Source organism: Eptatretus burgeri, chromosome 10 (genome assembly GCF_056783735.1).
Source record: "Eptatretus burgeri isolate ZD-2024b chromosome 10, Ebu_testis_v1, whole genome shotgun sequence".
In the NCBI taxonomy this organism is placed as follows: Eukaryota; Metazoa; Chordata; class Myxini; order Myxiniformes; family Myxinidae; genus Eptatretus; species Eptatretus burgeri.
In genome coordinates, this window is record NC_140970.1 from 25,039,878 (window position 1) to 25,051,996 (window position 12,119).

Here is a 12,119-nt window from a genome sequence, read left to right on the forward strand (position 1 = left end):
GAGTTTTGTGAGCAGGGCAGGATGCCAGACCGTATCAAAAGCACGCGATATGTCTCGGGATATGGCTGCGATTTCATGTCCGGCATCATTGAGGACCTCCATCCATTGTTGGGAGAGCAGAAGCAGCATATCCAGGGTAGAGTGACCTTTTGTGCAATAGTTTTCAATAGTAAACTTTATCATAGTAACTATAGCACTTTCCTTTTCACAATAATGTTGGATACCAAATATTGTTTATTTGGGAGCATGAAGAACTCGGGACATTTTAAAGAAGCTTAAAAAAAATCAAGTCTGCCCGTTTATTTCACAATTTTTTTTTGGGTTAAAATCGAAAACACGAATTTACCTGTCCGTTTTTTTATCACATACTAAAATGATGCAAATTAAAGAGTTGAAATATAACCAACTTTATGTGTAGTAATACTCAAATCGTTGGCAGAGTGAGCAGCCGAGAGAATGTGAATGTCTGCTGCAGGCAAGGCGATTCATAAATGTGTGTGCCGTCCCTCGGATGCACGTTAAACTGGATGTCCCGTCGCACACTCGCTTGCCCCTAATCTGTCTCGCCTGGGTATATTCATCTCAAAAGGTATGTGTCTGGAAGCATTCCCAGAACTCTTGTGCCCTCCAAACACAAGGTGGCTTCGAATTCCCATTTCCTATACCACTCCTAAGAATGTAGGCTCACAGCATCCTCATAAGAAAAATCTCTAGCAGGATAATTGGATGTCTTCTTATTGCAATCCTTTACAAACGATGGTGAACTATTGCGATCCAATGCAGTATTTACTTAGCAATTTTCTTTTTTCATGACATGGACTTCTTGCAGTAAATTACTTGCATAATACCACCGAGATTTCCCATTTAGACATTGGCATTTTCCTTAATATTGCCCATGAAACATGGTTACCATGGACGAGTACATCGAACAATCGCTTGCAGAGATACAGATGCAGGAGCCTATCCAGGGTGTTGTGCAGAACATTTTGGATGAGCCCATTCTGGAAGCAGTGAAAAAGCACCTGCTTAAATCACTGCTTTCAATGGAATACCGACCTTCTGCTCCACCTCAAAAGAGGAAGGAGAGAAAGCGGAAGACCATTCTGGGAAAGTTTTATCCCATACCTCCTCAGAAAACCAAGATAGTAGATTGCTACCAAAAAGACATTCTTGAGCTGTTCTAACATGAGGAACAAACAAAAGGTGACATCACATTCGAAAAGACCCCCCTGGGCCATTGGACATTTTCTGTGAGGGTGGCAGATGAATGTTCCAGAGTTTTACCGACTGGAGGCCGACCCGAAATCCTTCCTGGAAGGTGTGCTCCCCAGATTCACCAGAAACTGGTGGAAGAGATCCTCGCCTTGAAGGGGGTTAAATTCCAGCTTGTTTTAAAGGTTCTGTTCCGGAAGGGAAAGATTGACAAGGATGGGAAGGAGTGGGTGTATATGCCTGCAGTGTTCCGGCACAAGCACGAGGCTGTCTTACAGGCCCATGAGATCAACGGTGCACTTGGCACGACTTTCCCACACATCCTGGAGACCCTTGAAAAGTGGATGAGTCACGGCTCTGGCTGGGAGGTTGACAGTGGAATATCTGTGGCTGGACATCACTCACTACCAGCCTCTGAGGGGTGGCTCGTATATTCCACTGCCAGCAGCTCTCAGAAACAAACAAGCTATTGTCCATGAAAATAAAAAAGATGACCATTGCCTCAGGTGGGCCCTCCTGTCTGCCCTATTCCCAGTGGACTAGAGGGAGCAAGCATACAGACCCACTAATTACCCCACAGAGGACGGCCTCAACTTCAGGGGAGTTGATGCTCCCACGCTGCTATCACAGATCAAGCAGATAGAAAGGCAGAATAACCTGGCTCTGAATGTATTTCGCTGGGACAATGGGGTGAATGTCCACAGGCTTAGCAAGCAACATGAAGACATCTCCAGAATGAACCTGCTGCTAATTGAGAAGAACGGTAAGTCACACTACACGTGGATGAAGGACCTCAACTGCCTACTTCACGATCAGAGCAAGCATAGGGAGTAAAAGCACTTCTGTGAGAGGTGCCGACATGGGTACTCCCGTGAGGAGCTGTTGGAGGTGCATAGACCAGAATGTAAGAGCAGAGGGCAAACCGCTATGAAGGTAGAGATGTGAGAGGAGGGGAAAAACAATCTCCTTTAAGAACTGGCACAAGCAACAACCAGCTCCCTTCATCATTTTATGCTGACTTTGAGGCCCTCCCCACCAAGATCTATGAGCCAGAGCTTAACCCCGACTAGAGCAACACACAGAAGATGCAACAGCATGAGGCTTGCGGCTTTGGCTACATCTTGGTAATGTGTGATGGTCAAACAGAGCCTCTAATGGTTTACTGGGATCCAGACACAGCGGAACACTTCCTCAATGCTATTCAGAAGGAGGGAAGACACATGAAGGATATCCTATGCAACCCTAAGCTTCTGAGAATGACACCCCAGGACTGGAAGATATACAACACCAGCATCAACTGTCACATATGTGAAAAGCCTCTGATAGTTGCAGGGGGGCAACGTGACTCAGTCCTCGATCGCTGTCATATCACTGGAAAGTTTTGAGGGGAATCCCACAGAAATTTCAACCTAATGCTGAGGATAAAACAGAAACAATCACCCCTGTGGTCTTTCACAACCTGAGGGGCTGTGACTCACATCTTCTGATGCAGGCTATTAGCAAGGTGGAAGGTAGCATCACCTGTGTCCTAAACAACATGGAAAAGTACATTTCATTCTCTCTCAAGTGTGATGTTACTCAGAAGGGGACTCAAGAAGGTGAAAAAATGAAGAGATCTTCATTTGACTTCCGGTTCATTGACAGTGCCCAGTTCCTCCTGGCTTCATAGACAAGCTCACATCAGCCAACCGACCTGAGGACTTTCACATCACAGCCGCATATGAGCCTGACGAGCATAAGCGGCAACTTCTGCTGTGGAAGGGTGTATACCCCTGTGAGCATATGGACTCCTGGGAGAGATTCACAGATCCCCTACCACCCCAGGAGGCCTTCTACAGCAAGCTCAGTAATGAAAACATCAGCGAAGAGGATTACACCCATTCTTAAAAAGGTTTGGACCGCCTTTGGGTGTGAAGGCATGGAAGACTACCATGACCTCGACCTCCGTACAGACGTGCTCATTCTGGCTGATGTCTTTGAGACCTTCAGAAAGACCTGCAAGCGGCAATGTGGTCTAGACCCTGCCCACTACTACATGAGTCCTGGCCTGAGCTGGGACGTGCTCCAGAAGAAAACCGGCGTAGAGCTCAAACTTCTCAAGGACGACGACCAGCACCTTTTCATCAAGAAGGGTCTGCGCGGTGGCATCTCCATGGTCTCAAAACGCCATGCAAAGACAAACAACCCGCATGTCGATGGGTATGACTCAAGCAAATCTAATAGCCATATCTTATAACTCGACGCCAACAACCTATACGGCTGGGCCATGAGCCAGCCACTGCCAACATGTGGCTTTGAGTGGGTAGAGGACTGTAGGCAGCTTGCTGGGAGCATTGCAGATTACCCAACAGACAGCTCCATGGTTTACATATTGGAAGTGGACCTAGAATATCCTGAGGAGCTGCACGACAAGCACAATGCCTGTCCGCTGGTACCAGAGTGCATGACAGTTCAGAAGGAGTGGATGTCAGAATACCAGTAAGAACTTAGGGGGAGGTCGGTCAAAGTAATAAAGCTGGTGCCGAACCTCTTCGACAAGACCAAGTATGTGCTGCACTACGCAACCTTCAGCTCTATCTCTCCCTGGGTATGAGGCTTAAGAAGGTCCACCAAGCTCTGCGGTTCAACCAGAGCCTCTGGATGGAGCCCAAAATTAGGATGAACACACAGCTTTGCAAGGAGTCCACCAACGACTTCGAAAAGGATCTCTACAAGCTCATGAACAATTCTGTCTTTGGCAAGACTATGGAAAACTTGTGCAAGCGTGTAGACGTTAAGCTGGTCCATGCCTATGAGTAGGACAAGCTGCGGCTCCTAATCTCATGCCCAGGATTTGCATGGCAGAAGATATTCAATAATGACCTTGCCGCTCTTCCCATGAATAAGGGCAGACTGGTGCTAAATCGACCTGTCTATGTGGCTATGAGCATCCTGGACCTGTCCAAGCATCTCATGTACGATTTCTACTACAACCAGCTGAAAGAGCAATACGGAGACCGATGCAACCTCCTCTACTCAGACACAGACTCTCTCCTCCTCGAGACTCAGACAGAAGATGTATACATGGACATGGCCGCAGACACAGAGATCAATGACAAGAGCGACTAACCGAAAGACCACCCACTCCACAGCGGTAAAATCAAGAAGGTGCTCGGCAAGTTGAAGGATGAGTGCGCCAGCTGCCCCATCAACGAGTACGTGAGGTTTCGCCCTAAGATGCATTCCATCCTTGAGGCCAGTGGGAAGGGCATCCGGAAGGCTAAGGGTGTGAATAAGTGTGTTGTAAAGAAGCACCTTTGCCCTGAGCAGTACAAAGAGAGCCTCTTTGACAGGAAAACCTTCAAGCATTGTATGGATACACTGAGAAGTGAGTTACACCTGATATATGGTATATGGGTAAACAAGGTGTCTTTATCCCCATTCGACTCCAAGATGTGGATCACGGAAAATGGTGTTGACACGCTTGCATACGGGCACAAAGAAATCCATGGCCCCTTTCGATGTGCTACTTTTCAAAAAGCAGGAGGTGATATTATGTTTCAACTAAAATACAAATGGAGCTTACACCCATCTGGGAAAGCAAGATATGATTTAGCAACCATGAAAATATCCCAAATTCACTTCGATGTCTCATTGTAGGCCCAAGCGGATGTGGGAAAACTTATTTGCTTTTAAAGATCCTCCTTATTCCCGGCTTCTTAGATTACGACAATTTAATCATTTTCACAAAGTCAAGCTTTCAACCCGAATATCAACTGCTCTCACAAGGTTTCAATGTAGGTCTTTAAAAAGAAGACATCGGTTTGTTCAAACTTCAAAACAAGCGAAATGATTATAACATTGAAGATGTCGAACAGCTATTTTGCCAAACCCAAAAGAAAAATAAATCAAACCCTCAAGTATCTTGTATTCTTAGCGATAACACGGATGACATACCCTCACCACAAAATTTGGAGAAATCACGAAAGAACCTTATTATATTCGATGATTGTGTAAATGGGAAAAACCAAATGGTAATGGATAGCTACTATACCAGAGGGAGGCATTCCTATTGTAATTGTATTTATCTATCACAGTCGGACTTTCAACTTCTGCGTCGCTCAATAAGAAATAATGCAAATACCTTCATACTCTTCAAGCTAAACTCGGGAGATAAGCAGAATGTTTGGAGAGATAACTGTTCGACAGTATGTCATAAAAGTGAATTTTAAGAGTTCATGAAGCACATGAAGAGAAAATATAATTATCTCGTTGTTAAAGAAGATGAGATGCTTGATGATATTTTCCAATAAATAGATGGTGCGCAAGAACGAGCAAGAAGATTTAAGGAACATCAAAGGTGGGTTTCTAAAGTAGCTCAAATACAACAAGACATCCGGAAGAAACGAAGGTAAAAACTAATGGGTGAAGAAGCGTTAGAAAGAAACAAAGAGAAATATTCTAAACTGCTTCTGAAAGCTTCTCAACAAAAAATGGTAGGAATGGGAGAAAATGCCTCCGTCTGGTGATCCCCCAGGCAGATGCCTGGCCCATCCCCATCTCCTAGAGATGCTGATCAAGCTGCTGCACTCACGAGACACGGGGTCGGCCCATTGGCCTCCTCCACTCACGAGACTCCCTCGCTGAGAGAATCTGGTGAGCAGGATCAGTGTTAGGAAAACGAGTCACATGTCCATACAGCCACAGCTGACGCTCACGGACTATGCAGGTAACAAATCTCATTTGAGGAACAAACAAAAGGTTCCCTCGCTGAGAGAATCTGGTGAGCAGGATCAGCATCAGGAAAATGAGCCACATGTCCATACAACCACAGCTGACGTTCACGGACTATGCAGGTAACAAATCTCATTTGAGTCTCTCTCAGCAACAGGTCGTTGGACACAAAGTCTGACCAGCGATAGGCAAGGATTCTCCAAAGATACCTGGTCCCAAAGGAATTAAGTCTCCATCTCAGATCCCTGGTCAGATCCAAGTCTCACATCCATAGAGCAAGACTGGAGGCAACAAGGACCTGAAGACTCAGACTTTCATCCTTGCGCACAGGTACTGGCAGCAGTGCCACACCCCATGATCCAGTGAATTCATGACTCCCCAGGCCCGGCCCAGACACCTGTTGACCTCTGGCACACAGCTAGCAGAGACATGAATATCACTGCCAAAGTAAGTAAATCTCTCTGTGACCTTAACATCCTCACTACAAACAGGTACAGACAGGATAGCAGCATCCAAGATGTCTTTGAACGCCTGGATCTTATTTTTGACCCAGGAAACCCACAATCCCAGCGTCTTCGACTCCTCATTCAGCACCTCGAGGGCCCCCAAAAGGATGTCCAGAGTCTCTGCAAAGATGACTACATCATCTGCGAAATCAAAGTCAGAGATCTTGACATTCCCAAACGATGCACGGCAGCTTGATCTCTCTGACATCCTCCTCAGAATCCAATCCATGCAAGCGCTGGAAAGTGTGGGGGCCAGTACACACCCTTGACGAACTCCAGTAACAACTGGAAATAAGTCAGAGATGGCATCACCACATCTCACAGTGCTCTCAGTACCAGAGTAGAGTTCAGATAGCAGATTGATCCGTTTTGGTGGCACCCCAAAAAGATGAAGAATCCTCCAGAGGGCATCCCGATTCACTGAATCAAATGCTTTACGGAGATCAACATAGGCTGCAAGCAACCCCTGCCAAAACTCTCATCTGTGTTCGGTGAGGACCTGAAGAGCAATGATACGGGCAATCGTTGACCTCTTTGGTGTGAAGCCTGACTGCTCTGGAGATTGTTGCTCAAGCACATGGTGGCGAACCCTCTCAAGAATAATCCGAGCAAAGACCTTGCCCGGCACTGAGAGCAGCGTCACCCCTCGGTAGTTGTTGCAGTCTTGGCGATCACCCTTCCCTTTACAGAGAGGGACAACAAGTCCCCTGTTCCAGTCAGTTGGGATGATGCCTGTGTTCAAGGCAGAGCACAGAACTGCATTCAACGGCATAAGCACAACATTTCCACCAGCCTTGAGAAGTTCAGCATGGATGACACAGAGCTCAGGAGCTTTACTCATTTCAACAGATTCACCACAGCCTGTGTTTCCACAAACGAAGGTGGACCAGACTTGATTGGAGGGTCAGCAATAGGGATCGTAGTACTACTGACATCCAACTCAACAGGTGGTGGATGAAACTGGTACAGCCGCTCAAAGTAACCGGCCCAGCGGGCCTTCACTTGGGACTCCTTTGTCAAGAGCCCACCACCCTCTGCTCCAACTGAAGTACACCGAGGGGCAGGCTTGGAGGATGCAATGCACGAATTCCCTGTAAGCAGGACAAGAATCACTTGACCACAGGTGATGCTCTATCCCAGTGTTTCTCAACCGGGGTTCCCCGGAACCCTAGGGTTCTGCAAGAGGTCGCTCGGGGTTCCGCGAGAAACTGTAATAAATAGGCTAATGTATTTTTGAGTAGTTTTTGTTTGATTTAATATTCGTAATTTTACTATACACGTACGGCATATTGTTGGAAACTCCTTGGTTATTATAATAGAGGCTTCAACCTCATATTATTTACAATTATAACAACCATAGGGAATGTATTTAACGATGTCTATATGACGCCAGTGTGAAACCGCCCTCACTGGTTAGTGGACGTCCTGTACGCGGTGGATTCGTGTATCATCGAGTGACTGACTCAAGTACGGGACGTATGCACGGTGTCCATCTATCTTCTCTGTGCTTCCAAGCGTGAAGTCTCTCTCTCAAGGTTAGTTCTTCTGTTTACCTTTATTGCTTTAGCTTTATTTGTTTAAGTTTTGTTTATCAAGTTACATGGTGTGTTTTTTTTGTTTGTTTTTTTTTTTAAAGATTTTTTCTTTTTGTGAATTAAAACCTCAGTGTGAGGTCTCATAAACGAGCAGTATGTTTTTTTTTCATTGCCGATAAATTCGACAAAAAGGGAGTCATTTTTTCCTTAAACCAGGTATCCGAAAAAAAATATTATATTTACCACGTGAACTACGATAAAAAATATAAAAGCTAGATATTAAAAAATGGTAGATAATACTTTTTATGCAGGGGTTCCCTGAGACATGAAAACTATTTCAAGGGTTCCACAAGGGTAAAAAGGTTGAGAAACGCTGCTCTATCCCCTCACATCGGCGTCCTTGTCCACCCTGAGGGCACGTGCAATTTTATGCCTGAGCTCCCTGAACAGCTCAGCTCTGCCATTCAGCCTGGCCTTGCGACTCTGGTCAATGGTATCCAGTTTCCCTTGATAGGCAAAATTCTTCTTTGCCCTACAGTGAGTTCCAAGACATCTTCCAGCAACATCAAGAACGGTGGTCTTGAAGACACTCCACAACTCTTCAGGATCCCGCAAAGCAGCCAGTACCCCAAATCTCCACTCAGCCTGTTCGCAAACTCCTCACCAACCCTCTCATCCTTGAGCTTGCCAACATCCAGCCAAGGCCAGGATGGTACCATTCTCCTGAATTTAAGCTGCAACTTCAGAGTTGCTCCAACAAGTCTGTGGTCAGTATTGATTAACTGAGCACTTCGGTAGAACCTGCAGTTCTGGATCATCCTCCAGCAACCATCAACGAGCACATTGTCAGTCTCCTTTGCCACACCGCAAGCATTGGAATACCAAGTCCAGCGGTGAGCTTGTGGGTGCTGAAATCATGAACCAGCCACCTGAAGTCCATGACTTCTTGCAAAGTCAAGGAACTTAGTGCTCTTCTGGTTCACAGTTCCAGACCCATGGGTACGAACACATATCTCATAACCATCCCTATCAGTTCCAGTCGATGCATTGAAATCCCCCAAGACTATAAGAGTATCTCGCCTGGGTCACTGATCAACCACAGACTTGAGCGTGGCATAGAATGCGTCCTTCACGGTGAGATCACTCGCCTCAGTTGGAGGATATGCAGAGACCAGGGAAATGACACCCAGGGAGTGACAAATCCTGAGTCTCATAATATGCTCATTGACTGGTGTTACCTCAATTATCATTGGATTCAGCTTATTGGACACAGCTACATCCACTCAACCAAGGATAGGTGGCTTCGTTTGACAATGTTTCTTCACTGATACATTGAGACTGAGATTTTCCAGTTTGTGAAGTCACCTAGGTCTTTGTATTCGACCATGTTTTGAAGTGAATGGGGTTTCTCACTGCGGTTGCTCTTCATTAAATACACCTGTCTCGTTATATGGAACAACACTTGACAGCGTAACTCACAATCACACAAACAGGTGTATGAAATATCCATGCAGCAGATGCTATATTAATTAGCCATTGATGGAAATAAAACGTGCACCTTGAGAAAAAGGAGCTGTGCAGGTACCAACATCAGAGAGACACAATAGTAAAACAAGACTCGAGTCAAAACAGTTCAATCTTGAGTCTTATGAGTCAACTGTAAATGACATTTTAAATGAATAAAAATATTTTCAAGTCGTCTTTTATGATGAATGCATATGTAAAACTTTCAGCCATAAAGAAGATATTATACATGGTCAAAATAGACTGGAGATTGAAATTATTGGTGGTGAGATAAGTCCCTGCAACACCTGGCGAGGCGGTACGTGCAATTTACTGCCAGTTAATCCTGACTTCTCTCCGAACCTACTTTACCGATGCACTATTTGACAGGACTGTGCAGAGGTAGAGCACTTGCCTTGAGGCTGTCTAGTTTGGTTTCAACTCTCGATGCTAATATGAACTGTCAAACGTGCTTCACAGACAGGGCAATGCGGCACAAAGTGCATCTGTCCTCAGATAGATGTTAAGCCGGGTGTCCCATGTGCTACAATTAGCTGTTGGGGGTTAAAGACCCCAAGGTGTCTTTCGATGAAGGGGAGGGGAGTTATCGCCAGCATCCTCACCAAATTTCAAATTCTTACCCTAATGTATAGGGGCACTGCATCAGCGGCCCAGCCAGGCATCAATAATGACACAACACGTATGCTGATTGCGTAAATGAATCCCTGGGTCCAATACGCATATGATGCATTCTACATGTAGTACAAAGGCAATTTCTGAGAGAGATGGTTCGGAATGATGCCAAACAAAAGAGACAGAATGTAAAAGCGGATTAACTGACAGAAATGAAAATGAAGGGCTTGGATTTGCTTTCAAGGGAGGCCTAACAAATTATAAACTTGAAGAGTTGCCTTGACAGCCTGTTTTACTCCCCACTTAACCGAAAGCTTAAGTCCAATGGCCAAGAGTATATCTATGAACTCTTTAAAAACACTTTCAGGCCATTTTCTTCTTTCTTGCCTTAATGATTACTTTCTCACGAAGGGAACGTGAAAAGGGGCAATTTTAATTTTCACTTTGTTTCGGGCTTATAAAGAAGCTTGCACATACATCATACAGAGGGCACAGACATCAGTGTACTTTGATGTGACTAACAAAGAAATTATGAGACGAAAGATGAATTCACAGGAAATGAGATTGGAACGTGATTAACTCAGCATCGTGGATGGATGAGCCAGGATCTCAGAGGGGATCATCAAAGACGCTAACGCTGTATAGATGTTACATGAGAGTTGACAAAGAAAATTGGGTAAAGGAAGAAGAGGTTTGAGGATCAGGTTAATATGAGAGGGAAGTGGATTTGGCAGGAGGATGAGAGAGAGGAAAGGAGGTTCAAGGGAAACGAAGGAAAGGACAATTTGGCACAATTTTGAATACACAGCAATGCTTTCTGGAGAAATTGGTTTGATGTCATAAAGTACCAACTGTAATTTGCTATCAAGGCTATCAGCAGGCGAAAAGAAATTGCACGCTTTTATCTTGCAACCAAATCACATTAAGTGTGGAAGCGTGTCACAGTGAAACACTGTAAAAGGCATGAACATGTTGCGCACAAATGAACAAATGTGTAATCAAGCCACAGCCAAACCATATTAATTGTTTTAAGCGTGTTGATTTACTGTGTCCGCTTGGTTTTTTTAAATGAGTCTCCATGCTGGAAATCTTAACTGGAATACCAAGAAGAAAATTCAATACCAGTATTCACTTTTTCAGTGTCAAAGACCATGAGTGTGTGTGTGTGTGTGTGTGTGTGTGTGTGTGTGTGTGTGTGTGTGTGTGTGTGTGTGTGTGTGTGTGTGTGTGTGACGATTATCATGAAGTACTCTAACTCCAGTTGAGTGTACCTCTATCTGGGCCGTGTGGCTGGCATAAAATTGCAGGGCCTCGTCTGTTTCAGCACCAGGTACGGTCGCTCCTCCACCCCGTCTCAGCATCTGCTGCAACTCTTTATTATGTCTTGCAAGCTGAGCGGCACATTTGCATGTTAAAAGGCTTGCTATTTCACTAGCAAGCTTGCTGTTAAAGCAATAGGCTGTGCTATTAGGGTAGCAATGAGAGAACACATTAAAAAACACACACACACACACACGATTTGTGCTCTCACAAAGGGATTCTTATCATGAGGTAATAAGAATAATACAACGATATAATTATTCTTGAAGCCTCATGGGCCCACAAAGCTGACAGATAAAGGCAATTACAGATGAGGGAAGGTCCTAATGAGGCAGACCAGGTGTACGACGGACTTCAAAAAGTTCTCTGAATGATGTGATGCAAGGAACAGCAGTTTTACAGATATATTTTCAATATCCACATAAAAAGAAATAATTCCTAAGGAAATATATTTTCATACTAATCATATATATACTTAAATGTTGAAAAAACAAGTTAGATTATTGTGAGCATCTCATACAAAGACTTTATGGATGCCCCACGTATTTACCCAACTGGCTATCTCTTGTTTAAAATAGACAAGCAAGTGCAAGCAGAGAAGATAGTTGGCTTAATATCCCTTCTACAGGATGGTGTTCTGTACTCTGTGCAGCATTTTATAATCTGATCACATTCCTTTGACATCAGAAAAAGGTTA

General features: G+C 44.7%; 1 protein-coding gene across 1 annotated transcript in view; it reads right to left on the minus strand.

Moving 5' to 3' along the window:
• LOC147018114 (inositol 1,4,5-trisphosphate-gated calcium channel ITPR1-like) overlaps window positions 1-12,119 on the minus strand; it is a 489,954-nt gene that overhangs the window by 131,449 nt on the left and 346,386 nt on the right. The window contains exons 46-50 of the mRNA XM_085900071.1: window positions 11,253-11,493; window positions 4,322-4,550; window positions 2,018-2,137; window positions 1,126-1,180; window positions 911-1,001 (exon numbers count right to left, since the gene is read on the minus strand). Coding sequence (XP_085756197.1) covers window positions 911-1,001; window positions 1,126-1,180; window positions 2,018-2,137; window positions 4,322-4,550; window positions 11,253-11,493 — 736 coding nt within the window. The remainder of the gene's footprint in view (window positions 1-910; window positions 1,002-1,125; window positions 1,181-2,017; window positions 2,138-4,321; window positions 4,551-11,252; window positions 11,494-12,119) is intronic.